This window comes from Parus major, chromosome 20, assembly GCF_001522545.3.
Source record: "Parus major isolate Abel chromosome 20, Parus_major1.1, whole genome shotgun sequence".
Lineage (NCBI taxonomy): Eukaryota > Metazoa > Chordata > Aves > Passeriformes > Paridae > Parus > Parus major.
In genome coordinates this window covers 1,208,484-1,235,387 of record NC_031788.1, presented here as the reverse complement: position 1 = coordinate 1,235,387, position 26,904 = coordinate 1,208,484, and the positions used below count along the sequence as shown (strand labels likewise).

Here is a 26,904-nt window from a genome sequence, read left to right as displayed (position 1 = left end):
TTAGCAGAAGAGAGTCAAAGTCAGGTAAGAAAGGTTGTTCCAGGCTGAAGCTCTTGCCATCCATCTCTGCCAAGGCTGCTGAGGGCCAGCTCAAGAGGGATGTGTGGGCATGGTCCTTCCCTGGATGCTGCTCCTGTTTCAGCTCCTGGGGGGCAGCGAGAGTCCAGGGGGTTGTGGGGACCCCAGGCACCAGAGCACTGGCCAAGACAAACTAGAAAACACAAGGATGCATATCAGGGAGCCTGGCTGGTGTGGGAGGCCCTGGAGGTTTCCTGGAACAGTGGGACACCCTGTCCCACAGGAGCTGGGGCATGGCACAGCATGTCCTGCCTCTGGGTGGGGGGACGTGACAGGAGCCCAGTGTGGGGGGGCTGGGCTGGGCTGGGGGCTCCCTGCAGTGCAGCTCCAGTCCTGGGCCAGGACTCAGGTACCTTCTCCTCAGTGTCCCCCTGTCCCAGTGTCCCCTACAAGGAAGGTCAGAGCTGATAAAGGAGCCCATGTGCTGCTCCCCACCCTGCTGAGCTCTGATTCACTCGCTCTCTCTTCTCCCCACTCTGATCTCCCTTGCACCCCTTCCTTTAAAAACATTTGTTCTCTTATATTTGATAATTGCCTGTGAGGCCTGAGCACCCCCGAGACCTCTGAGCTGCCCTTTTCAGCAAAAGCTGAAAATCCTCTTTCTTCCCACCCCTGGGGACCCACAGAGGGGCTGTGTCCTTCCCTGCAGCATCCTGGGAGCCACTGTGCCCTGGCTACCAGGGGGATGTTTCCATGCCTGGCAGAGGGTTCCTCATCTGCCCCACGGATCCCCTTGGAGCTGTGGGTCCTCCCCAAGTACAGGCTGCTCCTGTTCCTGTCCCTGTCCCTGTCCCTGTCCTGGTGGATCCCACGAGTCAGTGGCCCTGTTCCTCAGTGTGCAATCCTGGCATGGACAGGGGGTCTGGGTTGCACATGCTTGTGTTATTTAGTCTCGTTTGGGGACACTGGGGTTTTTCAGGGTCCTGCTCCTGTTTCAGCCTGCTGGTGGAAATGGGGTTCGTGGCTGAGCAGCCACAGGGTCCCCTCTCCATGACAAATGTGGCTGGGAGAGGGTCAGGTGGGGAGGAACCAGAGGAAAGCCTGCATTGGTGTCTGTAGATGTTCAGAAAGTGCCAGCCAGGCATTCCAAAAATGGGGAACTGGGCTAAACCCCACAAATATTTGCATAGCACCCCCTCCAGTGAGTGCTCTGAGGTAGGTGCTGAGGACAGAGCTGAGCAGATATTGAAAGGGACAAGTGGTCCAGTTGGGGTGTCCTGGTGTGGGCATGGATCAGCTGTGCCATGCCACAGCTCCTGGCCTCCCAAGTTCTCCCTTCTCCTCCTCCCACTGGAGAGGGCAGCAGGGACACGTGTGGGGACAGTGTCTCCCTGTGACTGCAGTGCCTGAGGGTGCCTCTGATGGCTGGAGGTTACAGGGAGCCCTCACCTGGATTTAAACCCTCCAGGATTGATGGGGTGTTTCCCTTTTGGGGGCCTGAGATGGCAGCTGGGTGAGGCTGGTTCCAAATGCCAACATCCCCCAGCTGGGTGAGCGGCAGGGAGGCTGCTTTGCTGTGCCTCAGTTTCCACTGTGAGGACTGTGTGAGCTCAGGGAGGGGACAGGGAGTCCTTTCCCCCAGCATGAGGCCAGAGCAGCAGCTCTGGGCCAGTCTGCTCCCCACAGCTCCCCTGTGAGCAGGGAGAGCCATCATGCCCCAGCTGTGAGCAGGGCTGGTGCAGCCCAGGGCCCAGCCCACGTTCCCTCTGCTCCAGGCATCCCTTCCCCTGGCCCTGAGCTGTGCCAGCCCTTCCTCTGCTCGGGGTGCAGGGCAGTGAGGCACCTTCCAGCATTGCCCCAACACTTCCCTCCTTCCCTGGGGGAGTGCCAGAGTGTCCAGGGAGGGATGTGACCAGGGCTAGTTCAGATGACGTTTTTCAATTGATTTTCCAGCCTTTCCAGCACAGCAGGGATTGGTTTTGCCAGCCCTCCCTCCACCCCAGCTTTATTGCTACCAAATTAATGAGGAACATGTTGGTGCTTGAAGTCAGAGGCTCTATCAGCAGCTCCCAGGCTCCCAAATGCCTGCAGAAGGATGGCTGGCAGCTTTGCCAGGGTGATGGGGTGGGACCAGTGCCTCTCTGCCCCCACAGCATCCTCTGCTGTGATCTAAGGGCTTCCTGGGACACTGAACTGAAACCAAAGCCCAGTTCAGCCCTGACCTCTTCCAGGACTTGAGCTGTGTCCCACTGTGGTCTGAGGGAGCTGGCTCTGCCTCCCTGCCTGAGTCACCAAGTGATGCTCCAGGTGGCAGTGGGGGATGCAGCCAGTGCCCTCCTGTGCCATGTGGGATCACAGGGATGTGAGGAAACGATGCCATGGGGTCAGCAGGAGCACGGGAGGACTCTCCAACAGCACTGCCTGTGCAGGAGTTCAGCTCACTGCTTGCTTGGGGGGCACTTTTGGGGCAGGGGGGAGCACCTGTGGGGCCCCCAAACTGCTCCTTCCCACAGGAGGTGTCTTGGTGTGGTTCCTTGGGTGAGGAGGTGCAGGATCAGGCCCAGGCCCATCTCCATGGGATGACTCAGGAGTTAGTTGGGTCCTTGCTGAGCCTGTTGTCACCATGGCAGTTTGGGGGGCTCTTCTGGGGGGTGGCACCATGGCTGATGTCCCTCTGCTGGCCCCACCCCTGTGCTGAAAACACCGATGAAGGTCTCTCGGGCTCTGCCTCCCCCTCCTAAGTGCTGCCTGCGTTGGCCTGTGCCAGCCCAAGGGGGTCACTTGTCTCTCCTGAGAGAGGAAATGTGGAAGCTTTGTCCATGGGGTGCCCAAAGGATGGGGCCAGGCTCTGCTCAGTGGTGCCCAGGGACAGTCCCAGGGGCCACGGGCACAAAGTGACACACAGGAGGGGCCCTGTGAGCTCAGGAGACACTTCTGCACTGGGAAGGTGGCCGAGCACTGGTGCAGGTGCCCAGGGAGGTGATGCAGCCTCCACCCTGGGAGAGACTCAAAAGCCACCTGGACACATCCTGGGCAGCTGGCTCTGGGTGGTCCTGATGGGGCAGGGGCTGTGCAAGGTGACCTCCAGAAATGCATCCCAGCCTGAGGTTCACTTCTCAAGCACAGTGCAGGGGTTCAGCAGGGCACAGTGGGGTCCTCCCTGGCCACAGTGAAGATGCTGATGCCACAAGGCCCAAGTGCCTGCAGGACCCCCTTAGAAACCTGTAGCTGTTCAGGCTGAACAGTCCTTGTGCACCCTGGGGGTCTCACAAGTCATGGAACCACTGAGGTTGGAAAGAATTCTGTGTGTCAAGTCCACCCCTTAACCCTGCACTGTCAAGGCCACATTTACCCATGTCCCCAGAGTGCCACATCTCTATGTCCTTTAAATTCCCCCAGGAGATTTCTCCCACTGCCCTGGGAAGCCAGTGCCAGACCACCCTTTCCAAGATTTCCGGAGCCAAGAAGTTTCCACAGGCCCCTCTGCAGTTAGTGGCTAGAGGATGCAGTGGGTCCTATGCAGCCTGGCCAGAGCCTGAGCCCCTTTCTCTGGGTCCATCATTGCTTCCTTCCAGGCATGGAGAGAAGATCCTTCCTGCCCTTGTTTCCCCAAGCTACCTGATGGAGCTTCCCAGGAACTCTGTTCACTTGTGGGTGACACCAGCCCTGACCAGTGCTGAGCAGCCAAGAGCTGGTAGCCCCCAGCTCCAAACTCCAGTGGCTGCACCCTCCTGGAGAGTTGGGAAAGGGGGAGATTTAGGGCTGGAAGTGTCATCAGGGATGCTGAAGCTGCCTAGGCACGGTGGGTGCTCCCATGGGGGCTGCATGGTCTGGAGGAGCTGGAGGCCTCAGTGGCCCCTGGCCTGCCTGAACTGTGGGGGTTGCACTGCTGAGCTGTTGGATTAGGGTGCAGAGCAGGCAAGGATTTGGAGGAGTGTGAGTTTGCTGGGAAGTGTGGGACTGCTGGTTCTCCCTGGCTGCAGGCTTGTGTGTGTCAGAATGGGACCCCCTGGGCTGTCTCAGCAGTGGCTCAGGAGTCCCTGTGAAGGTGCCCAGCCTCGGGGAGAGCTCAGAGGGAGGGCTGTGGGGGCTGGGACCCCTTCCCTGCCCACCTGGTTCCCCCAGGGCTGATGTTCTTGGTTGGGAGAACAGTCCATGAGCATCCCAACCTGTGGGTACCACTTGGGGAGCTGGGCAGTCTGGGTTCCTCCTTCTGCATCCAGCATGGTCACACTGAGTGCCTGCATCCCCAGAGCCTGAGCTCTCCCAGCCAGTCCCCAGACTTGTGCTTTGTCCCCTGGGGTTCCTGATGGCTCAGCATGCCCAGGACCTCCATCAGCGTGTGCCAGAACTGGTGGGTCCTGCCTGGGCCTGCTGCTCCCACAGGCTGCTCACAGCTGGGTACCCCAGCCCCTTGCTGCCCCCAGGACCCCACCCGTGTCCCTGCCTGTGCTGTGACAGCAGGACCTGTCCCTGTGGTGGGTCAGTGCTGGGCTACAGAACCCCCTGTAGCGTTCCCCGTGTTTGCTCCGTGGGGCTGTCCCTGCCGGGGGATGAGCAGGGGACACAGGGATGTGCCGGCTGGCACGCTCGGCTCTTCAACCCGGACAGTGCCGGTGAAAGAGTCTCTGTTCAGCCGCCGCTGCTGGCTTGTGATGCTGGCACAGTGTTTGCTGCCCCGGGACCCCGGGGAGTGCGGGACGGTGCCGGGCTACCTCGGGATAAAGATGTGCAGCCGAGCTCTCCTTCCCCGCCGGGCGTGCTCAGGGAAGGGTCCGGCAGGAGCGGCCGGCCCGGGACGAGTCAGGAGTTTGGGGGGACGGGGGGCGATGGGGCTGGCACCGGCATCCCCGGGGGATGCTCCCGGCACGCTGGGCCGAGAAAGCAGCCCAGCTGCCCGCTCCCAGCTCCCATCCCGGCTACGGCTGCAGTGCACATCCATCCATCCCTCCATCCATCCCTCCATCCCTCCGTCACAGCGCGGGGCGTGGGAAGAGGCGGCTCTGCAGAAAGCGCTGCCTCGGACGCAGCGCCAGCCGGGCGGGATGAGCCGAGCCGGAGCCATGGGCTGCTGGCAGCCAGGTAGGGCCCCCCAAAATCCCTGTGCGATGCTCACCCTGCTGCTGCTGCTGCCGCTGCTGCTCCTGCTGCCCTGCGCTTCAGCCGGCAGCGGGTGCCTGGGGACGGCTGGGAGGGGTGCGGCTCCTGGGGCCGTGGGGGATCTTAGAGGTCTTTTCCAAACTTCCCGGTTCTGTGATTCTATGACGGGGCACTTTTACAGCTCGAGATACTGTAGATCTCTGCCCCTGCCAGTTCCCCGAGAGGACATCAGGGTTCGGTCTCCAGGAGCAGGGGATCCCCTGTGCTGCTGATCCCCCCTTCACCATAAACAGCTCATATGATTCTCTGGCCCTGCTGCAGAGCAGCACAGGAGAACTCTCAGGCTGCACTGCGGAGCACTTTGGGGATCTGTGTGTCCCTTGCCAGGGGTGAGGTCCCAGGGGTGGCGCCGTGGCCCAGGGGTGGCGCTAGGGCTCAGGGTGCTGGGTGCTGCCGGGGCTTTGGGGCTGTTTTCCTTGTTTGCTGTTTCTGTGTCCCTGGAGGATTCCCAGGACTCCCTGCCAGGCTCCCCTCAGGTTTCCAGGATGGCTGCAAGGCTCCTGTCCCCTGCCAGCTCAGCCCTGCCCGGTTGGGTGCTGGGTGCCATAGTCCTGGTGAGAATCTCTGTTTTTCCTGGGGGCTGGCAGGTCCCTGCCCCCTGCCCCGTGCCATGCAGGGCCCCCCACATCCGTGTGTCTCTGGCTGTGTCTGATCCCACAATGTGATGGGGGCTTTGCACCGTCAGCCCCACGGGCCCTTGGCAGGGGTGAGGGAGGAGGTCACTGGGTTGTCTCTGTGCCCCCCACTTGGGCACAGGGATCCCAGTCTGGGCACTCGGCAGGGGCTGCTGCCCGCCTGTGACCGGGATGCTCTGGAGGTGAAGCCTCAGGGATGGGCAGAGCCTCTGCAGGAAGCGAGGGGCGGAAGGGGGAGCCCAGGAGAAAAGGGGGATGCTCGGCCTTGGAAACCAGCCCGGAGCTGGGAGTGACTGGGCAGGGGAGGGGGAGAGCAGGCTGCAGGGAAGGGAAGGCTCTGGGAGAGGAGCGCTGCAGAGGCTGGAGCTGGGATATGCTGGGAAAGTGCTGGGGCAAAGCAGCTGGGAAATCCATGCTCCGGCTTGAAGGGGAAGGAGGAGGAAAACACCAAGGGGAGGAGAAGCAGGCAGGGGGATGATGGGAGGAGGTTCCAGGCATGACAAGCAGGTCTGCCTGTGATCCTGCTAAGGCTTCCTTTGCAGTCAGCATTCCCACGTGCCTGTTCCGGTAGCCTGCAGCTCCATCCGGCTGCAGCCCTCTCCCCTGAGAGAACATCCCCAGCCCTGGGCTCCAGCTGCAGCAGCCCTTGCTGGAAACCGGCTGTGTGCTGAAAACTTGCCCTTGCTGAAAGCCAGGCATGGGGCACCAGGGCCTGTGGGTGCCAGGAGGAGCCCTTTGGCCACTGTCCTGCACAGGGCAGGGTCTGGGGGTCTGTGCTGCTGCCTCCAACAGCCCCAGCACAGGCTTTGCTCCAGTGGGACAGGCACGAGCAAGGCTGGGTGTTGGGAAGGCTGGTGCCCAGCAGGATGGGGTCCTGCTCCTGCTGTAGGAAGTATTTAGAAAGAAATAACTTTAGAACTCCATCAAGTTCACTGCAGTTGTGGTGTAAACCTTTTACAAGTCAGTGACAGCAGGTATTTCAGTGAAATTTCCCCTTTGGCAGCATTCTGGATCTGTGTCCTTTCTGAGCCCGTGGCCTCCATTCTGGGGTCTCTGCTGGGGCAGCAGGAGCTGAGCTTGCACAGGGAAGGTGCTGTGGGATGGGCAGGGCTCCATGGCTGCTGCTCCCTGCCTGTGCTGTGTGGTCCCCTCCCGTCAGGGACAGCTCCTGCCCACGGCACAGAGCTGCTCCCAGGGCAACATCTCCTTCTGCAGCTCTTGAGGCCATGGGAAAGGCCATGGGAAACAAGAGGGACAAAGGGCTGGGCCAGGTGGCACCGTGAGTGCTGCCCAGGTCCCTGCAGAAGGTGTCCCCAGGGTGTGAGCACCCCCAGCCAGGCACAGAGGGTGCTGGTGGTCATGTGGGCCTTGGAGTCCTTCTCCCACACCCCGGGTGCAGGTGAGCACAGGTGAGCAGGCTGCCACGGAGGGTGGCAGTGTCCCACTCCAGGTGCCACCGTCCCCAGGGGCTTGGTGCTGCCAGGCTGGGGCTGACCCTGGGCTGCAGCAGCACTGGGGTGAGTGGCAGTGCTAGAGGAGCTCCAGCCTTCCCACTCAGCCCCAGGGTGGGCCGGGAACGGCTCCTGAATGCGGCCCTTGTGGCTGTGCCCAGGAGCGTGGCAGTGCCAGCGTGGTCCCTCCGGCAGGGCTGTACAGCTGCAGGGCTCAGCTGCAGTGGGGCCATGCCCAGGGCCACTGCCCCTGCCAGCCCTGGCTCTCTCAAACAGGTCCCAGACCCCAGCAGTGGCCCTGTGTGACCCAGAGCCTCCCCAGCAGAGCTGCAAGGCCAGAGACTGAGGGATTCCCTGCCCCGGGAGCAGGGAGATGGTCCCTGGGGATTTTCCAGGTTCCTTTAGCAGAGCTCTGCCATTCTGGCACTGCTGTGCCATGCTCTCACTGGCTTCAGCTGGAAGGCAGGCCCTGGGATCAAGCTCCTGGCCCCCCATCAGAAGGTTGGAACTGGAGCAAAAGGGAGTGAGATAATTCCCAGCTTACTACCCTTAAAAAAACCCCTTATTTCTTCAGGGATCACTGCAGGGAAAAAGCAGTTTGGAAGAAAGTTTAGAAATGTCAAGCACAAAACTCAGCATGTTTTTGGCCCAAAGTGATGCTTTGTCATTGTAGAGATTTCATGTTGATTAAAAATTCACACACTGAGATCCAAGCAGAAGTGTTTGGGAATGATCCGTGCAGGGACTTGGGCTGGGAGTGAGCAACTGCTTGAATTTGCAGTGGAAAAACTGCAGCCCTGTTTCCTTTGTGGAAAAAACAAACCATTGGTGACCTCTGAAAGCTCCTGGTGGCCTTGGCCGGGCAGTGGGGTCTGTGAGGAGGAGCTGATGCTGCTCAGGGCTGTCTGTCCGGCATGTCATGGCCAGGAGAACATGGTCCTGGGACAAGGGGTGAAATCCTGGGCCTTTGGGTGTGAAGTGAGGCCTCTGTTGTGAGCACGCAGCCAGCGCAGGCACGGGAGGGGGATGTTCCCGGGATCTCCTGGCTGCGAATCTGGCGGAAGGCGTAGGCTTGACTCCCTGTCTTCTCCGTCACCTCCTCTCCGTTCCCTCCACCCCCAGAGCCAGTTTTAGTCATTTTCCTGGGAAGGTTTCACATCTTCCCACTGCTGAGGACACCTGAAGGGCAGCAGTGGGACAGGAGCTGTGGTGTGGGATGGGTTTCTTTGTAACACTGAGCTGAGCCTGAACAGTGCAGTGGATCCACCAGGATCCACCAGGATGGGGCATCCAGAGGGTCCTGGGCAGGCTGGAGGAGTGGGCTCACGTGAACCTCCTGAAGTTCAGGCAGGCCAAGTGCAAGGTCCTGCAGCTGGGTCAGGGCAGCCCCAGCAGCAGCACGGGCTGGGGGCTGGGGGGGTTGGGAGCTGCCCTGGGGAGGAGAAGGACAGGGGGTACTGCTGGTGACAATTGGATGTGACCTGGCCATGGGGACCGGCAGCACAAAAACCAACCCTGTGCTGGGCTGATCCCACAGCGTGGGCAGAGGTGAGGGGGGATTCTGCCCCTCTGCCCACTCAGGTGTGACCTCACCTGCAGAGCTGCCTCCAGCTCTGGGGACCCAACAGGAGAGGGATTTGGAGCTGCTGGAGTGAGTCCAGAGGAGGCCACAGAGATGCTCCAAGGGCTGGAGCCCCTCAGCTCTGGGACAGGCTGGGAGGGCTGCAGGTGTTCACCGGAGAAGAGGATCCAGAGAGACCTCAGAGCTCTTTCCAGTGGCTCAAGGGGCTCCAAGAGATCTGGAAAGGGACTTGGGACACAGGATGGAGTGACAGGACAAGGGGCAGTGGCTTCCCACTGCCAGAGGACAGGGTTAGATGGGATACTGGGGAGAAGTTTTTCCTTGTGGGAGTGCTGAGGCCCTGGCACAGGGTGCCCAGAGAAGCTGTGGCTGCCTCTGGATCCCTGGAAATGTACAAGGACAGGCTGGGCAGGGTTTGGAGCAACCTGGGAGAGTGGAAGGTGTCTATGTCCACGGCAGGGTTTGGAATTGGAACAGGATCTGCAGGCATTACTCAGGGCTGCTGGTGTGGCTGCTCTGTGGGCAGGGTGGGTGATGTGACCCATAGGGTCACAGATGTTCCAACTGAGCCACCTTTTGCAGCCACAGTCCTCAGACTAAGGTGGGGATGATCCCAGCAGATGCTGCACAGCTGGACATGGCCTGGTGGGGGGGACTGGCAGGGCCTGAACAGCCTGAGTGGAGAGTGGGTGATGGTCCAAAGGCTGCTCTGATCTCCATGATCTGTGGAGTGTGGACCCTCCCAAGACACCTTGGTAGCCCATGCTGTGTTGGTATAAAAGGTTCCAAAAAGACATGTTGAGCATCCCGGTATGGAAAGTGCCTTCCCCGCCCTGTTCCTGGCCCTGGGTTTGTTTTTCAGGAGTCCACAGGGTCCCAGGCTGGCCGTGGGAACCCAGCGTGCTGCTGCTGCTGGGGTGGCCAGAGGGGAGCAAACCAGCCGGCCCGGATGTGAGCTGTGGAGCTGTCCATGTCTGCCATTTCCTGTGTCAGTGCAGCCTTTCCCCTGACTCACACCCTGGCTTTTCCTCCCACTCCTAGAAAACACCAAGTGAGGGTTCCAGCCAGTGCAGGCGTGTGGGAGCAGGAGGTCAGAGCAGCCCCACTGGCTGTGGTGCAGGGATGGGGTGTGAGGCTGTGCTAATGCCCATGGTGGGACCCTGTCCATGGTGGGTCCCTGTCACTGGTGTCCCTCCCCACTGCTGGCTCTTGTCCTCCAGCTCAGAGTATGAAATCCTGTGTCCTGTGCTGCTCCCACCAGCCCTTTGCAAAGCCACCTCTTGGCACAGACAGGGATCTGGGTCTGGCAGTGGATCTGTGCATGGACAGGGATTAGGGTCTGGGAATGGATCTGTGCATGGACAGGGATTGGGGTCTGGGAATGGATCTGTGCACGGACAGGGATCAGGGTCTGGGAATGGATCTGTGCATGGACAGGGATTGGGGTCTGGGAATGGATCTGTGCATGGACAGGGATTAGGGTCTGGGAATGGATCTGTGCATGGACAGGGATTGGGGTCCGGCAGTGGATCCGAGTGAGGCAGAGACGGGCACATCCCAAGCCTGTCCCAGCCTCCCCGAGCAGCCAGGGCATCCCAGCCGGCGGCTGCCCGGGCAGCATGCCCCAGCCCCGGGTGACACCTGCCGTCTCTCCCCGGTGGCGGTGAGCAGCGCGGTGACCGGCGGTCATGACAACGGAGACAGGCCCCGGCTCTGAGGTGAGGAACGCGCAGGAAGAGGCTCCGCAGCAGCAGCTGGGGGCGGCCGCCCAGGGCCCCACGGCCGCGCCCAGCCCCGCCGGCCGCGACACCGACCCCAATGAGAAGCTCGGGGCACAGCCCGACACCCGAAACATGGAGCCGGTGAGTGGGTGACGGCTCCGAGAGGGGACAGGCAGGAGGACACGGGAGGGGATGGAGAGGAGTGGCAGCGCTCGCTGGCGGCCGCCGTGAGGGAGCCCGGGCAGGCGGGCTCGGCCCTTGGGCCCGGGGGAGCCACCCCCAGAGGGGCTCCTGAGGCGGCTCCGGGCGGGCTCTGCCCCGCTGCCCTCACGGCTCCTGGCCCGCAGGACAGCCCGCGGGAGCCGTGCGGCAGCCGGCAGTGTCTGAGGGGAGGGAATGGCCCGGCTGGCCGGGCACGGGGAGGGACTGGGCAGCGGTGCCGTGTCTCAGCTGAGCTGCCCCGGGCTGGGCTGGGAGCCCCAGCTGCAGCCCGTGTTTGCTGGGGAGCTGCTGGGGAACTGCTGCCTGGGCAGGGAGGATGGCGGTGCTCAACTGACCGCAGGTGTCCGGTCTCCAGGGACCCGGGCTGAGCCTGCAGTGTGGGTCAGCGGAACTGGCCTTGGCTGGGGACTGCCCTGCTGTGCTGTGCAGAGCCTTCCCCCTCTGCACATGTGTTCTTCTGGCAGTGGTGCCAGGTAACCCTCTGTGTGCCCCTGCTCCAGGGCACAGACATGGAGGACAAGGACTACAGTGAGACAGATGGACTGTCTGACAAAACAACTCCAAGCAAGACCCAGAAGTCACCCCAGAAAACCACCAAGAAAGTGAAGAGTGCCCTGTGCAGGGTGACCCTGCTCGATGCGTCTGAGTATGAGTGCGAGGTGGAGGTGAGTCCCAGATTTGGGGGCCTGTGCTGTCACCAAGGAGGGGACACTCCTGGGACCCTGCCCAGTCCAGAGAGTCCTCAAGGACAGGACTCTTCCTAGGACAGCCTTTTAGTACCTCTGTCCCAGGGGAAAACACCCATAGAAATAGCCATTTAAGCTGAAATTTCAAAATTAGTTAAAAATCTGTAAAGAAAGACTCTTGCAGGGAATTTCAGCCCAGTGAAACCAAATTTGGCAGCTACTCATAAGAGAAAAAAATGTCTAAGTCAGAAGTTTAATGGCTGGGGATAGAGCTCTGCCTGGCAGTTCAGGCACCTGGCAATGGCGGCAGGATGGGACAGAGGGGACACACACCTGGCAGTGGCTGCAGGATGGGACAGAGGGGATACACACCTGGCAGTGGCTGCAAGATGGGACAGAGGGGACACACACCTGGAAGAGGCCACCTGAGCACTGGGAGATGCTGCAGGGCTGCTTCAGCTACCATCAGCATGGGCACCTCTCCCTTCTAGGACAGCTGGGGGACACCCAGGATTCGCTCTAGCAGGAGCCCATCCCTGCAGGGTGTGTCCCCACAGCAGTGCCCCATCCCTGCAGTGTGTGTCCCCACAGCAGTGCCCCATCCCTGCAGCCCAGGACACCCTTTGGCACCGCTTTAGGGACACACAGGTGATCCTGGGGCTGCAAGGCTGGGATGTGGTGAAGCCCACACTGGGTGAGGGCATGTTTTGGTGGTCACCTGGAGGGTGTCCAGGAGTCCAAAGGACCAGCTGACCATCAGCCTGTCCATGTCTCTGACAGAAACACGCCCGAGGCCAGGTGCTCTTTGACATGGTGTGTGAGCACCTCAACCTCCTGGAGAAAGACTACTTTGGCCTCACCTTCTGTGATTCAGACAGCCAGAAGGTGAGCATGGGGGGTCCCTCTGCAGCCATCCCCTCCAAGTTGTGGGCCCCCCTGACCTGCTGTCTCCTCGTTGCAGAACTGGCTGGACCCTTCCAAGGAGATCAAGAAGCAGATCCGCAGTAAGTGCCTGGGGAGGGTCTGTCTTCCCCAGCCCCGGGGTGTCCCATGGGGCTCCTGGATGGCTCTGTTTGGCTGTCCTGTGGCAGATCACCTCCCTGCCTGCCCTGGAGGGGACCTTTGGCAGCTGGCCTGGGGACAGGGACACTGTTGCTCATTCAGTTGTTTGTTACCCACCTTGTCTCTTAGTCATGAGAGGTAGGGGGGACAAAGGACCCTGTCTATGCCACTGGAGAGCTGGCTGAGACTTGGTGCCACTCTGGGCACCACCTGCCCTGTGCAGTGGGGACAGGGATGGTGGGGACAGTGGGGGACCTTGCTGGGACAGATGCTGGGGTGCAGTTGCCATGGTGTTGCCTTGCTGGGATGGCAGAAGAGCTGCTGGTCAAGGTGTCACCTTCTGGAACACAGGAGGCTTTTTCTGGAATACAGAGCTTGTGGCTCCTGCAGTTGTGATGCTTTGCTGTCTGCAGCTCTTTGGGAGCATTCATCAAGTTGTGCTGGAGTCCCAAGGGCTGTGCCTCTGGCAGCCTCTAGAGTCCCCTTGTCCCTGACCTGTGCAAGGCTTGGAGGGAGCAGCAGGATACTCAGTGGACACATGGATGCTCCTGTGCCCTGTGTGCAGCCCCATGGGTGCTGTCCTGAACTGCTGTCTCCCCTCTCCAGGTGGGCCCTGGAACTTCGCCTTTACTGTGAAGTTCTACCCTCCAGACCCTGCCCAGCTCACAGAGGACATCACCAGGTAAGGACCACGGGCCTCCTTCCCAGGGAGTCCCAGCCTGCTGTGGGGTGCACGAGTCTCCTTCCTGGAGAGCCCCAGCCTTTTTGTCTCCTTCCTGGAGAGCACCAGGTTCCTTTTTGGGGAACCCCAGCCTGCTCCTTTGCCCCACTCTGACCGTCTGCCCCTCCTGCAGATACTACCTGTGCCTGCAGCTCCGTGCCGACATCATCACGGGGCGCCTGCCCTGCTCCTTCGTCACCCACGCCCTGCTGGGCTCCTACGCTGTCCAGGCTGAGCTGGGTGACCACGACACCGAGGAGCACGTGGGCAACTACGTGAGCGAGCTGCGCTTCGCCCCCAACCAGACACGGGAGCTGGAGGAGCGCATCATGGAGCTGCACAAGACCTACCGGTGAGCCCCAGGAGGGGACAGCATGGGACAGCTGCCCCATGCCCGTGGGGCACCCAGCCACGTGTCCTCCTCTCTGTCTCCCTGCAGGGGAATGACCCCTGGGGAAGCAGAGATCCACTTCCTGGAGAACGCCAAGAAGCTCTCCATGTACGGAGTGGACCTGCACCACGCCAAGGTACGGGACTGGGGGCTCTGCCTCTTTCCAGCCTGCTCCTGCCCACCTTCCTCCTGCAGGGAAGGCTCCTGGCATGGCTTTGGGTGGCACCAGAGAAGCTCCAGAGATAACCTCCACCAGCCTGGGGTTCATTGTTCCCTCTGCCCCCCAGGCCCCCGCAGCACTCAGCAGCAAGGACATGGCACTGCTGGCCAGGCTGGCTCTTGCTGAGCTGCTGACCTGTCCCCTCCTTCCCTTTGCCTCCTCCAGGACTCCGAGGGCATCGACATCATGCTGGGTGTCTGCGCCAACGGCCTCCTCATCTACAGGGACCGGCTGCGCATCAACCGCTTCGCCTGGCCCAAGATCCTGAAAATTTCCTACAAGAGGAGCAACTTCTACATCAAGATCCGCCCGGGGGAGGTGGGTGCCAGGTGCTGGTGCAGCCCCTGGGTACCTGGGTACCTGTCCTGAGGGGTTGGGGCTGACGGTGAGGATTTCCTCACCTGGCTCTGGCCTCTGCTCCAAGGATCCCACGTTTATGACCAAGGATCCCACATTTATTTTTCATGCTGGCCAAGAAAGCACATTCCTGTAGCATGGATTTTCTTTCATGTTCTCTTGTGACTTCAGCAGCTGAGGGACCCCAGGATCCCATCCCTGACAGACATCATGACCCTGCTGGTGTAGGGAGCTTGCCCAGGAATGGGGGTTGAGGGCCATTTTTGTCATATCTTCACAAGGTTTTTACATTCATTTTCAGACTTTATTTTCATTCATTTATGATGGGAAAATGCCTTTCCACCCACACTTTCCAGCAGGCTGGAGGGTAAGGACAGCACACCTGGTAGTGATCCCTCAAACCAAAACAGCTGGAAAAGCTTTTTTTTTATTGAAGGAATTTATTTTGCACTGAAAAGCCACTTACAGCTGAGGAAAATGCTTAAGCCAGAGGTGTGGAGTGTATTCCATCACCCTGCTGGGCATGGTGCTGGGCATGGTTTTGAAAAAGATGTTTTGAGGGTCTTTTGCATGGTCACCTGAGGTTTGCATGGTTAACCTGAGGACCTTGCCAAGGTCACGGCATGTCCCCCAGGGCAGGATGTGCCTGTAACAGCCTGTCTCTGTCTCCCCCAAGTATGAACAGTTTGAGAGCACCATTGGCTTCAAGCTGCCCAACCACCGCTCAGCCAAGAGGCTCTGGAAGGTCTGCATAGAGCATCACACCTTCTTCAGGTGAGGAACCTCCTCTAGACCTTCTCCAGGCCTCCTTTCCTGAGGCAGACACATTCCTGCTTCTGCTGCAGTGGGTGCACATGGGGGGCAGTGCCAGGGAGCCTGACTGGGGCTCACTGACAGCCTCCCACCGCTGTGACCCCTAGGCTGGTGTCCCCAGAGCCACCCCCCAAAGGCTTCCTGGTGATGGGCTCCAAGTTTCGGTACAGCGGGCGCACGCAGGCGCAGACGCGCCAGGCCAGCGCCCTCATCGACCGCCCCGCGCCCTTCTTCGAGCGCTCCTCCAGCAAACGCTACACCATGTCCCGCAGCCTGGACGGAGGTACGGCCGCCTGGGCACGGGGCACAGCGCTGCACTGGCAGCAAGAGTCACAGCACAGTGTCACAGCAGCATCAGGCTTCCTTCTGGAGGCTGTCCCCAGCCACATCCCCCTGGCACAGGGGCTGTCCCCACCCCAAGGGATAGCTCAGACTGTGCATGAACAGGGGAACGTGACAGGGCTGGGGTCAGGCAGCTCAGGGACACATCACCCCTCCCCTGTACTCTGAGACCGCTGGAACCACCTACCCCAGGTGTCCTCCTGGCGCAGGAGTGGGGTGGCAGGGCTGGGCTGACCTGGCTGTCAGAGCTGGCAGGGGCAGGGTGGCAGGGCTGGGATGACCTGGCTGTCAGAGCTGGCAGGGGCAGGGTGGCAGGGCTGGGATGACCTGGCTGTCAGAGCTGGCAGGGGCAGGGTGGCAGGGCTGGGGTGACCTGGCTGTCAGAGCTGGCAGGGGCAGGGTGGCAGAGCTGGCAGGGGCAGGGTGGCAGGGCTGGGGTGACCTGGCTGGCAGAGCTGGCAGGGGCAGGGTGGCAGAGCTGGCAGGGGCAGGGTGGCAGGGCTGGGGTGACCTGGCTATCCCCCATGTGCAGAGTTCTCGCGCCCAGCCTCCGTCAGTGAGAACCACGATGCCGGGCCTGAGGGTGAGAAGCAGGATGAGGACGGTGAGTTTGGCAGCAGGAGACGCTCTGAGACAGAGGATGAGGAGGTGACCACCCCGACGAAGATCAAGGAGCTGAAGGTACATCCGAGTGGGCAGAAGAGGCTGGGGTTGGAGGGGTAGGCAGGCAGGGCCTGGGCACAGGCAGCAGGGCTGCGCTGCAGGCAGGAAGGGTCACCTCCAGGCAGGGTCCCTGCAGCCCTGTCAGTGTCAGCTGTGCCCCAGGCTGGTGGGACCCTGGGGATGTGGCTCTTAGCCCCACTGGTGGAAGTGGAGCTGTCACAGGGGTTCAGCTTAACTTGGATTCCCCAGAGCTCTCCAGGTGGTCTCAAGGCTTAACCCCAAGCAGGGCTGGACCTGGGAGCAGCCCAGTTCTGGGACAGGGATGGGGACAGGCTAAGCACATCAGTGCCCATCATTGCCTGGGCACAGCCCACCCCCTCCTGCCCTGGTCCCTGGGCTGTCCCAGCCCATTTCAGCCCCATGCTGGGAGGGGAGGGGGGTCCCTACCAGCCTATCAATTTAACTGTGCTGTTTGTGACAAGTGCCCTCAACTGACCCTGCTGGTTACTTTTAACCCTCTCTTTGCTGCCAGCCGGAGCACGAAACAACCCCCAGGCACAAGCAGGAGGTATTCTCTCTCTGGAGTATCTTAGTCCTCATTGGTGCATCATATTGTCCATCCTTCCCAAAACAAGTCTGTCTGTCACCCTATTTACTGGAATACAAGATGCACCGGGCTGGGGGTTGGGTGCTGGAGGAGCCCGAGGAACAGACAGCTGGGGATCAGCTGTGGCATCTTCTATCCCACTAAGTAAGGTGGTCCTGATCGTGCCTGTGAGCAAGAGCCCTCCCAAGGGCAGGAGAGCCCCTGGCCCATTGGGATGACCTGGCTTCTGCTCGTGTTCCTGACCCTGCCATGTCCTCACCTTGTGTCTCCTCTCCTGTGGAGCTGGTCCCATCCTCCTGCTGGCACCCGACCCACGCTCTGCTCCTGCCTCAAACCAAGCTGCCTCATCTCCCCCTGCCCAGCTCTCCTGCAGCCCCCTGAGAGCTGGGCTGGGGTTCCCCAAGCACTGTGGCTGCCATCCCACCCCACAGGGGCCGAGAGGCTCTGAGCTGCCTGGGGGAGGCCAGCACTGACACCAGCCCTGTGCCTGCCCACCCTGAGAGGGGCTGAGCAGAGAGGGAGGCTGAGCCCTCCCTGCACTAACTGTGCCTGTGGTGGCCCCATCAGGAACGATTTGTCCTGGCCTCCAATCCAGGGCTGCTCCCTGGGGGGATCCCCTCTGTGAGCAGAGATCCCAGCTGGAGCTGCCAGTGGGAGCAAGCAGGGCCAGGGGATGGGGTTGGCCACGCTGGCACCACCCAGGCTCGCTGTGCAGCCCCACCGGAGGTGGGCACCGGCCCCGACCCCGCCCACCTCATCGCTTGCCCACTGCATGTGCATGTGCTGCACCCAGCCCAGAGGTGGGCACACCTGAGCCCTCCTCAGCTCCGACATGCGGGGCCAGGGCGGGACTTTTCCTGAGCTGTGCTGAGCCTTCAGCATCTGGAAAATTTGGTGGGGCTTTTCCTGGGACTCTCACGGGTCTCTGCTCTGTTGCCGAGGAGGTACCAGGGAGGTGTTTGGGGGCCTCCTTTTGAACCTCAGGAGAGCTTTGGGTTTGGGTTGGAGGCAGAAGCCAGGTTCCTCCTGGGAGCTGGTTTGCCCACCTCTGCGGCGGGACGAGGGGGCCACCCAGCGCCTGTGCCCTCACCGAGCCACGCTCTGACACCTGACTCCTCTCCCCTGAGCACTCTGAGCTGTCCTCTCTCCACAGCAGATCAGACCCACCCCACCTGGGCTGGTCCACAGGGATCCAGGCCTGGATCCATGCTGGACATCCCTGCCCAGCCCTGGACTTCCACTCCTTTGTCAGAGCCTGCTCCGGAGGAGCTCTGCTGGAAATGCCACTCCCCTGCCTTTCTGAGACAGAGCCTGGGCTCCCTTTGTGCCTGGTGCCAGACAACAGCACAGGCTGCTGGTGTTTCCAGCAGGGCCCCATTCCTTGCTGATCCCAAGGGAGAGCCCACTCTCCCCTCCAGGAAGCTTCAGCTTGTCCCCAGCCAGGAGGACATGAAGCCCTGGAGATGCCACCAGGCCATGCCATGCCCTTGACCTGCCACACACATTCAGCCCTGTGCTGCCCTTCTGCTGCTTCCTGCAGGGAAAGAGCTGCTCCCTCTCCTCCAGTGAGACCTGCAGACCTTGGTGCTCCATTATGCTCCTCATTTGGTTCCTGAGACCCTAAATTCCAGCCCAGTGTGACACCAAGCCTCCCAGCCTCCCTGCTCATCCCTTTGGACTGGGCTGCTGCTTTAACCATCACTCTCTCCCTCTCTCCTTCCCAAGTTTTTAGACAAGCCAGAGGATGTTTTGCTGAAGCATCAGGCCAGCATCAATGAGCTGAAGAGAACCCTGAAGGAGCCCAACAGCAAACTGGTTCACAGGGACCGGGACAGGAGGCTGCCTTCCTCACCAGCCTCTTCCTCACCCAAGCACGAGGATGAAACACCAAAGGGAACCCCTGAAAAGGCCACTGAGGTTTGTTCTGCTGCTTCTCTTCCAGAGAGGATCAGGATCTGTTGGGGAGGAGTCCTTCAGCTGCTGTGCTGCCCAGAGGGAGCATGGTGGGAGCGATGTGCTGGGGACAGGAATGTTGTTTCTAAATTTTTGAATCATTTTCACTGCTGGAGGGGGGTGTCCCTGGGCACTGCAGGAGACTGAACAGCCCCTATCTGGAGGTGTTTTGGGGCTACCTGAGAGGTGGACTGTGTCTCTGGTGGCCCGTGGGGTGAGGTTTTGCTCACTCTTCTCAGGAGCAGCCTGTGGGGCAGTGCAAGCACAGCTCCTGCCTGGGGGTGTCCCCATGTGCAGGGGTGTCCCATGGTGCTCTCAGCATTGGAAGCTGGGTGATGGGAGGAGGTGGAAGAAGAGTGGTGCCACGCTGGCATCCCACACTCACATCCTCCCTACTGGGCATTCTGCACCCTGGCTTTGCACTGGGACCATGGGGCAACAGGAGAGCGCTGGAATGGGGGTGCCAGGACAGAGCCCCTGGTGCTGGAGGGGTGTGGATGTGGCACAGCTGGGCTCTGTGGACTGGGGCCTGCTGGGCTCAGTGCAGGCAGCATGTGACAAGAGTGTCCCCCTGCCAGCCTGGACACCCTGTCCCTGCCAGGGACCCTCCCTACCTGCTGTCCCCTGGCAGGGCTCTGAGCCAGTGCTGTGCCTGCAGCAGGAGACATGTTTCCAGGAGGGTGGGTGCCACACGTGGGGCTGTTCTGTCCTGGTTGCCCCGGCCATGGAGAGGGCATGGGCTCTGCAGGGAATTCAGGATGTGCCCATATTCCCACTGGGCCCCAGCACTGCCCAGAGATTGGGGCTGCAGGGGGGCTGTGGCCCCTGACAAAGCACTCAGCTGGGAAGAAGAGGGACTTTCCCCCACACTGCTTTTACCATGGAATATATCAGGTGCAGAGATGTGAATGGAGCATCTAGAGCTGGCACAGCTGTGACCTCTCTCCATCTATCTATCCATCCTTCCATCCATTCATCCATCTGCTCACCCACCTGCCCACCCTTTGTTTCTTCATTCCTTCTCAAATTCTCCCTTTCTCTCTCTCTCTCTCTCTCTCTCTGTCTCTCTGTCTCTGTCTCCCTCTCTCTCCCCGTGGGTGCTGGGGTTTCCGTGCTGGCACAGACGATGGAAGAGGACACCTTAGACGATTTTTCATCTGAGCATGGAGCTTCCTTAAGCATGGAGTCTTTCACACAGAAAAGCCTTGTCTCCTCTCCTGAGGTTGTCACTATCCCCTTTCTCCCCCACCTCTCAGTCTCAATGTGGGGGTCCCCAGCCTGCCAAGGGGTCCTGTGGCCTCTGAGCAGAGCTGCCCGTGCCTGGGTCCCCTTTCTGGTGATAGGCAGGACCCGTCCCATGGCAGGGCTGTTGGTGAAACCTCTCCCCTGGCTGTTCCCTGGCTGGATTCTGAGATACGTTCCTGGAGAGAGCTCCCAGTGCTGCTGTGGGGCCATGCAGGAGCCCAGTACTGAAGGTACCAAGGCAGGGGTGACCTGATGGCCTGGACACCCAGGTGACTGCTCCAGCAGCCTCAGCTTGCCCTGGCTGCAGCTGGAGTTCCCTAGGCCCAGGCACCCTGACAAAGGCATCCTTTGGACTCCTGCCTGTGCACAGCCAGGTCACGCTCCATCAGTGTGAGGGGTGTGAGCTCTCAGCACCCTCTGTGTGCAGGTTTAGCTCAGGGGAGGGGACAGCCAAGAGTGGTGCCTTCACTAAGCAGAAGCAGGCTGGGGTTTGAGCCTTGGTTCTGGAGTGGTTGGTCCCAGGGACACACGGTGCTGGGACACTTGTCCTGCCTGAGCACCCCAGGGATGGGGGACAGGCTCAGCACACCCTTGCTCTGTGTGGATGTCCCTTAGTGCATGCAGAAGTCACCAGCACAGGCAGGAGCCTGACCCTGGGCTGGCTAAAGCAATCCCCAGGAGGAAGGATGGGGGGTCAGGGAGGGCTTGGGCTCAGCCTGGGCTTCAGCAAGGATATGGCACCTTGAGTGGAGCAGCAGCATCTCCTGGTCCATGTTGGCACCCTCCCCATTCCAGTATTTCAGAGCGGGAGGACAGATACAGCAGGTGTGTGCTGCACACACATCTCTGGAGCTGGTCTCGCCCTCGGCGTGCCTGGCCTGAGCTGGGGTGCAGGTGCTAAGGTGGCCTCACCAGTGGTTTCTCTCGAGGCGTCTGTGACTGAGACTCAGCCCTGGCATGTCCCCACATCCCCTCACAGGCCAGAGCCTGTGGTCTCCATGAGAGATTGATTTGAGGGGGTAATGGCACATCTGCAGAGCCTGGAGCTCTTGTCACTGCCAGAAGATCTCCTGGTGCCCATGGGCTTCAGGCCCACTGAGGTTGGGAGGTCTGTCAGTTCCAGCCCTCTGTCCCCACTCCTGCTGGAGGACAGGAACACTGGATGGGGCAGTGCCAGAGCCTCTCCAGCTCCCTGTTTTGTCCCAGCATCTGATTCCCTCATTGTCCTTGCCTGAGGCTGTGCTTTCCTCTCAGGTGAGCTGGGTCTCCCTCAGAGCAGAGGAGGGCAGCAGAGGCACTGAAGGATGCCCAGGGGAGAAGCCTCACACATGCCCAGGGCTCTCTGAGGTTGTTGCCCCCATTGGCAGAGGTTGTCTCTGCTCCCTTCTGTCTCTTGTGCTGCCTAGGCCACAGTGGGAATGGCCTTCCCACTTGCTCCTGTCCCTAGAGCAGATGTGGAGGGAGGGAAGGGAAGTGTGGAGGTCACTTATTCCTTGGGAGCTCAAGGCTGGTCTCTGGACAGACCCTTCCCAGCATCATCCCTCCAGAGGCAGCTTTGCCATGGTTCCCTCCTCCAGCCCACTGACCTCCAAAGCTCATGAACTCCCTGCTTCCCTGGGGATGTGTCCCAGTGACCAGAGATTTGCTCCAGGCATCCCCCAGAGCCCTCAGGCTCTGGAGACACAAGGGCTGCCCTGAGCTGTGGCTGGAGCTGGCACTGAGCCCTCCAGAGCTGAGTTCACACCAAGGAGCTGGATGTCCCGTGAGCTGGGCTGTGCTCATCTCAAGAGTCTGAGGAAAAGGAAGAAGCTGGTTTGGAAATAAATCTGAAACTGGGGTTTTCCTGACTGGCGAAGAGGTCCTGTTATGGATGAGCACGTTCTGGGAGTCAGACTTTTTGATCTACATTTATCTTGGGCCTTAACTCAGAGAAGGAGCCTGAAGAAACTCATCTCCTTTGCCCAGGGAAGGTCTTCTCCAAAGGACTCTGGTTTGCAGCTGGAGAAGAGGGATGAGAGGGCTTTGCTGAGGAGATTTGTACATGTGCCCACAAGCTGTCCATCCTTGTCCTGGCTGAGAAAGGGTTCAGCAGTGGGACAGCAGGGCAGGAACAGGAGAGAAGCTGCTGCACCCTCAGGAAAGTGAGCGGTGTCCTGGCTGAACAGAAGGAGGGAGTGCTGAGGGAACCAGCCTGGGCTGTCAGCAGCCCACTGAGCCTCCCAGTTAGGGGTGATGCTGCTGCCATGGGTCACACCCAGCCCTGGTGCAGCCCCTGCTCCTGGCAGGCACTGATGTGCTCTGTTCCGATTTCCATGGACTGGGAAGGAACAAAAGCTGTGCTGGAGGCAGGTGTGGAGGAAGGGAGCTGGAGAGCAGCTGGTGCAGGGTAAGGGGCTATGGGAGAGGCTCGTGCTGTAGGTCAGGGTCTCCTGCAGACCCTGCTGCTCAGTGGGGCTGTCTGACCAGGGCAGAGTCTCTGCCAAGGATCCCTCTGGCACCAGAGGAGGAGGGTGCCCTTGCTGCCCATCCCTGTGGATGTCCTGGCACTGCAAGGAGCTGATACCTCCCTGCCCTCAGGGGTGGGGTGTTCTCTTGGGGGCCCACAGGGGTTGCAGGGGTACAACCCTGGCTGCAGTGAGGGCAGGAGCAGGGCCTGCAGCACTGTGCTGAAGGAGCTCTGCTTCCTTTGGCACCTGGCAGAGAAAGCAGCAGCTGGGAATGGCATTTTTCTGCTGGAGGCTTTAACTGATTCCTCATTTCCTTGTGGAAGCTCTTCCACTAGTAACTGGTTTTCCTCCTTTCTTTCTCTCCTCTAAAATTATCTTCCCTTTCCCCCCTCTGGCTCTGCTCCCCTCTGCCCCCAGTTTCCAGTATCAGTCACTAGGTTTGCATTTTGGGTACAACTGCTCCAGACATTTCCCCGCCCCCTGCATGGGGTGAGGCTCACGTTTCCATGGATCACTGTTCCTGCTTGGAGGGGGAATGGACAGGCAGTCCCCTCCCTGAGCCTGGAGTGCATCCTGGTGCCCTCGAGGGCCATCCTTGCCCCTGCTGCAGCCTGTGCCCAGGCAGGCTGTGCTGTGGGCAGTGCCAGCCCCACAGGGAGCCCCAGCACTGCCCTCCTCATGTGCTGCCAGGGGTGGCTGAGCTGCCTCATGGTGCAGATGTTCTCCTGAAACTCTGTTCCCATGAGTTATTTCCTACCTGCTGTTCCAAAAGTGGCTGGATTTTAGCAGTGCTTTGTTCTTGGCACTCATGAGGCCTTTAGCTGACGTGCAGGATGAGCTCGTGGATGTACAAGGTGTCCCTGGCAGCAGTGACCTGGCGTCCCCTGCTAGCAGCACGGTGACATTCCTGCTGTGGCCATGCTGCAGGATACTCCATGGCCTTTGCTTGGTCCTGCTGCTGAGCCCATGGTCTTTTACACTTTCACAGGTGACAGTTTCTGAACACTTGGTTTCAGCATGGCTGGGTTCTGAGGAGATGTCCCTGATGAGCTGGAAAGGAGGGATGGCCTTGGGGGGAATCTGAGCTGCAGCATCTGGTAGGAAAGGGACAGGGCCTTGCTGATGGCTTCAGGTGGTTTCTTTCCCTGCTTGTGTTCTTGGCAATCTGATGAATTCTTAGGGCACATGGATGAGGCTGAGAATGAAGCTATCCAAAACCATTGCTTCCAATGAAATCTCATCCCTGGGAATTGCCAGAGCCAGCTGAAAACAAGGGGGCAGCCAGCCTCCAGAGAGACCCTGGTGGCTGTTAATGTGTCTGATGGGAGCTCCACTCCCACTGTGTGCCACCAACAAAGCCCCAGCTATTGCAGGTGTGTCAGGGAGCCACCACCCAGAGCAAAGCACTGTCCCCAGAGAGGACACTGGCTCAGTCCCCAGTGTGGCATCAGCTCCTTATTTCCAGTCCCTCTCTCCATCAGTGAGTTGCCAGGCTCTTTGTACAGTCTCAACTCTGGCCTTGATAAGAACAATAGTAGTAGTAATAATAATAATAATAATAATAATAATAATGATGATGATGATGATGATGATGATGACAATGACGTAGCCAGCCCTGTGCCAGGCAGACCAGCTGTGCCACTCGTGCCAGCAGCAGTCGGGGCCGGGGTGTCTGATGCGTTTAACTCTTCTTGCTCCAATTGCAATACAGGGCTCGGAGCACTGGGTATTTATAGAGAGAGAAGCCCCTAGGCTGGAAGCTGTAGCTCTGAGGAAAACTCTGAGAGCCAAGACGGAAGAAGCACGTGCAGGGACCTCGGAGGGGAACACAAGTGGGAGCCTGACGAAAGTGGAGGTGACAGTAGGGAAAGCCAAGGACATGGCAGGCCAGGAAGAGCCTGTGGCTGCAGCCTTGGAGACGAGGAAGAGAGCCAAAATGATTGCTAGTCCTGAGGATTTTGAGTCTGTGTGGGAGGATGAGCTCTGTGAGAAGGAAAGCAGGGGTGAGTCCAGCCCGGGGGTGGCACCTCTGCCCGCCAAGGGCATGGAGAGGGAGCCCCAAGAGCTGGGCAAAAGCGCAGCCACCAGGGAACCAGGGCCCTGTCAGCAGCATGAAGAGAGGCAAAGGACCAAGATTTTGGAGCCAGAGCCTCCCCAAGGAGAAGGTGAGGTGCTCTCCAAGGAACGTGCTTCTTCAACCTTCAGGAAGCAGGAGGCCAGAGTGCCAGCCACCGCCCCAGAGCTCCTGAAAATTAAAGTGAAGGCTGGCGACGACAGCGTGGAGACTTCTGCAACTCAGAGGATCATCTACTTAGGAGATCCAGAGGGGGAGGAGAAGGACAGTAAAATGCACCTGGTCTTGGACACTGGTGGGTGGCTTGGCTTGGATGAGAGACCAGAAGCCCAAGTAAACACATCCGGGGGGAGATCCGAGCATGTGGCACCCGTGGCAGAAGGGTTCCAACCCCTCTCCTCATCAAGTCACCAACACAGGACAGAGTCTGGAAAACCCACTGAAGCACCAGAGCTGCCTGAGATGGGCTGTGATGGGACCAGCCTGGGGGGACATCCCCTCTCAGGGTGGGAAGAGCTGTCCCTGCAGCCAGAGAAAGCAGCTGGTGCCGGGGTGCCTGGAGGAGCACCCATGGGAAGCGAAGCCCTGCTGTGTTCCCAGGAGGTGGAACCAGAGGAGACAGAGCTGCAGAGCTCAGTGGGAGGCTTGAAGCTGTGTGGCCTGGCAGGGGATGGCCTTAGGGCTGAGGAGCACAGAGGGAGCCCAGCACAGTCCCCAGACATCAGCCCAGCACTGGAGGGGCTCTCGGGAAGGGTTGGAGCAGACAGTGACAGGGAGGAAAGTGCCAGAGTGGTTCTTCAGATGGAAGAGATAGAGCCCAAGTCACCTCCATCATCAGCTAGTCCTCAGCAGGGCCACACTCACACCGTGGGGCTGGAGGGGCACAAACCCAGTGCTCCTGTCCCTCCACCCCTTCCCCAGAAACCCAGCCCAGTCCCTGCAGAGCCTGCAGGCACGGAGCCTCAGGGCACAGACCTGTCCCTGGGCACCAGCCCTGCCAGAGGGGTGGCCATGCCCGAGGGTGTGAGCCCCTCCATGGAGGTGGCACTACCCATGGGCACTGACCCTGAAGCTGAAGAACAATCCCAAAATGTGGGATTTGCCTCATGGAAACCCCATCAGGGGACAAGTCCTGTTACCGGAGAACCACCCCAAAACACAGACACTGCAGCAAAGTTGATCCAGGTTAAAGACCTGGCCACCAGGGAGGTGGTCCAGGACATGGACACAGCACAGAACAGCGTCCCTGCCACTGAAGAGCCACTGCAGGAGGAGAAGCCCATGATCAAGGAGCTCTTCCAGGGCTCAGGGTCAGGGAAGCTGACCAGAGATGAAGGCTCTGGGATGGAAGAACTGTCCCATGACAAAAGCCTTGGCATGGCTGAGCTGCCCCCCAAGGGAGAAGAAGCAGAACACCAGACTGAGACAATCCTGAGAGACTTGCCTCTCCACACTGCAGATACCGAAGCACAAGAGCCACACTGGAACTCGGAGTTCAATGTGGGACAAGCTCTGCAGGGTGGGAGCTGGACAGTCCCAGAAAGCACCAGGGACAGTGACCTGGCTCTGGGGCAGCCACCACAGGATGAGTCTCCTCCCAGAGCAGCTGCTGATGTCCCACACTTCCAGTCCTTTGCAGCAGGACTGTGCCAAGGAAGCGAGGTATCCCAGCTCCCTGCCCTGGTGAATGAAGATGGGGCAGGGCAATCAAGTGGTGGGACACATCCAGCAGAGCCTGGGGTCTCAGTGTGCATGGCTGGGCTGGCAGGAGCTGTGTCCCAGGAACACGGGGATGCTACTGTGGCCCCAGGAAACCAGCAGGACAGCAAGAGCTTCAGGGAAACCTCCGTGGCCTCCAAGATCAAGATGTTTGAGCAAGGTGAAGTGGAGCGAAGGGGGGTCCAGGAGGGACAGGAGCCTGAAGCTGAGACATCGGTGACAACCACGGAGACAAATCTGGCACAGAACGCGCCTTTGAGCACCGGCCTCGCCTCACCCCCTGCAGTGGGACCTGTGTCCAGTGTGGGCTCCTTGGCCCTTGGGCAAGGGGCTGGTTCAGGAGACACCTCCCAGCCTCGCTCCCTGAAGGAACATGTCTCTGCTGACCCTGAGCACGAAGAAGACAGTGCCGACCTGGCCTCGCCCGACTCCGGCTGCGAGCTCACCCTGGCTGAAGCCGTGGTAACTCCACTGAACCGTCCGGACGGGACATTCGTGCGCATGTTCTGTGGCTCTGCCCGTGTCCAGTGGCTCCTCACACATCCATTGACCGGCAGCAGGCGCTTTGCATCCCTGTCCTCTCTGTCTGTGTGTGTGGTCAGGCTTCACTGGCTGCATGCGCGGCCGCTGCCCAGTCGGTTCATCAGCTTTTGTTTTGCGCCCCCCAACATTTTGGCTCCCTGGAGAATGCCGCTCGCTGAAGCCAGGAGGGGCACCCGAGCTCCGTGGCCGGGAGCAGGAGGGGGCGCCGGGGGGTGGCTGGAGGAGCTGGGACTGTTACGGACACACAGCCCCAGCAGCGGTGTGCCCACGCT

At 60.2% G+C, this 26,904-nt stretch overlaps 1 protein-coding gene across 11 annotated transcripts in view; it reads left to right on the top strand.

Annotated features, from left to right (window-relative positions):
• Positions 1–26,904, top strand: part of EPB41L1 (erythrocyte membrane protein band 4.1 like 1) — a 62,369-nt gene that overhangs the window by 24,643 nt on the left and 10,822 nt on the right. For 4 of the 11 annotated variants that reach the window (XM_015647631.2, XM_015647630.2, XM_015647628.2 and 1 more), the window contains exons 3-17: positions 10,518–10,708; positions 11,290–11,454; positions 12,256–12,360; positions 12,437–12,479; positions 13,144–13,219; positions 13,392–13,610; positions 13,698–13,785; positions 14,035–14,187; positions 14,903–15,000; positions 15,147–15,322; positions 15,914–16,062; positions 16,577–16,612; positions 18,377–18,568; positions 19,728–19,826; positions 24,008–26,551. In XM_015647631.2, the coding sequence (XP_015503117.1) occupies positions 10,535–10,708; positions 11,290–11,454; positions 12,256–12,360; positions 12,437–12,479; positions 13,144–13,219; positions 13,392–13,610; positions 13,698–13,785; positions 14,035–14,187; positions 14,903–15,000; positions 15,147–15,322; positions 15,914–16,062; positions 16,577–16,612; positions 18,377–18,568; positions 19,728–19,826; positions 24,008–26,551 (4,317 nt within the window). In that variant the 5' untranslated portion in view covers positions 10,518–10,534. Of the gene's footprint in view, positions 1–5,020; positions 5,101–10,517; positions 10,709–11,289; positions 11,455–12,255; positions 12,361–12,436; positions 12,480–13,143; positions 13,220–13,391; positions 13,611–13,697; positions 13,786–14,034; positions 14,188–14,902; positions 15,001–15,146; positions 15,323–15,913; positions 16,063–16,576; positions 16,613–18,376; positions 18,569–19,727; positions 19,827–24,007; positions 26,552–26,904 lie in introns of those variants that run through there. The other 7 variants (XM_015647636.2, XM_015647633.2, XM_015647635.2 and 4 more) reach the window with 5 other exon arrangements.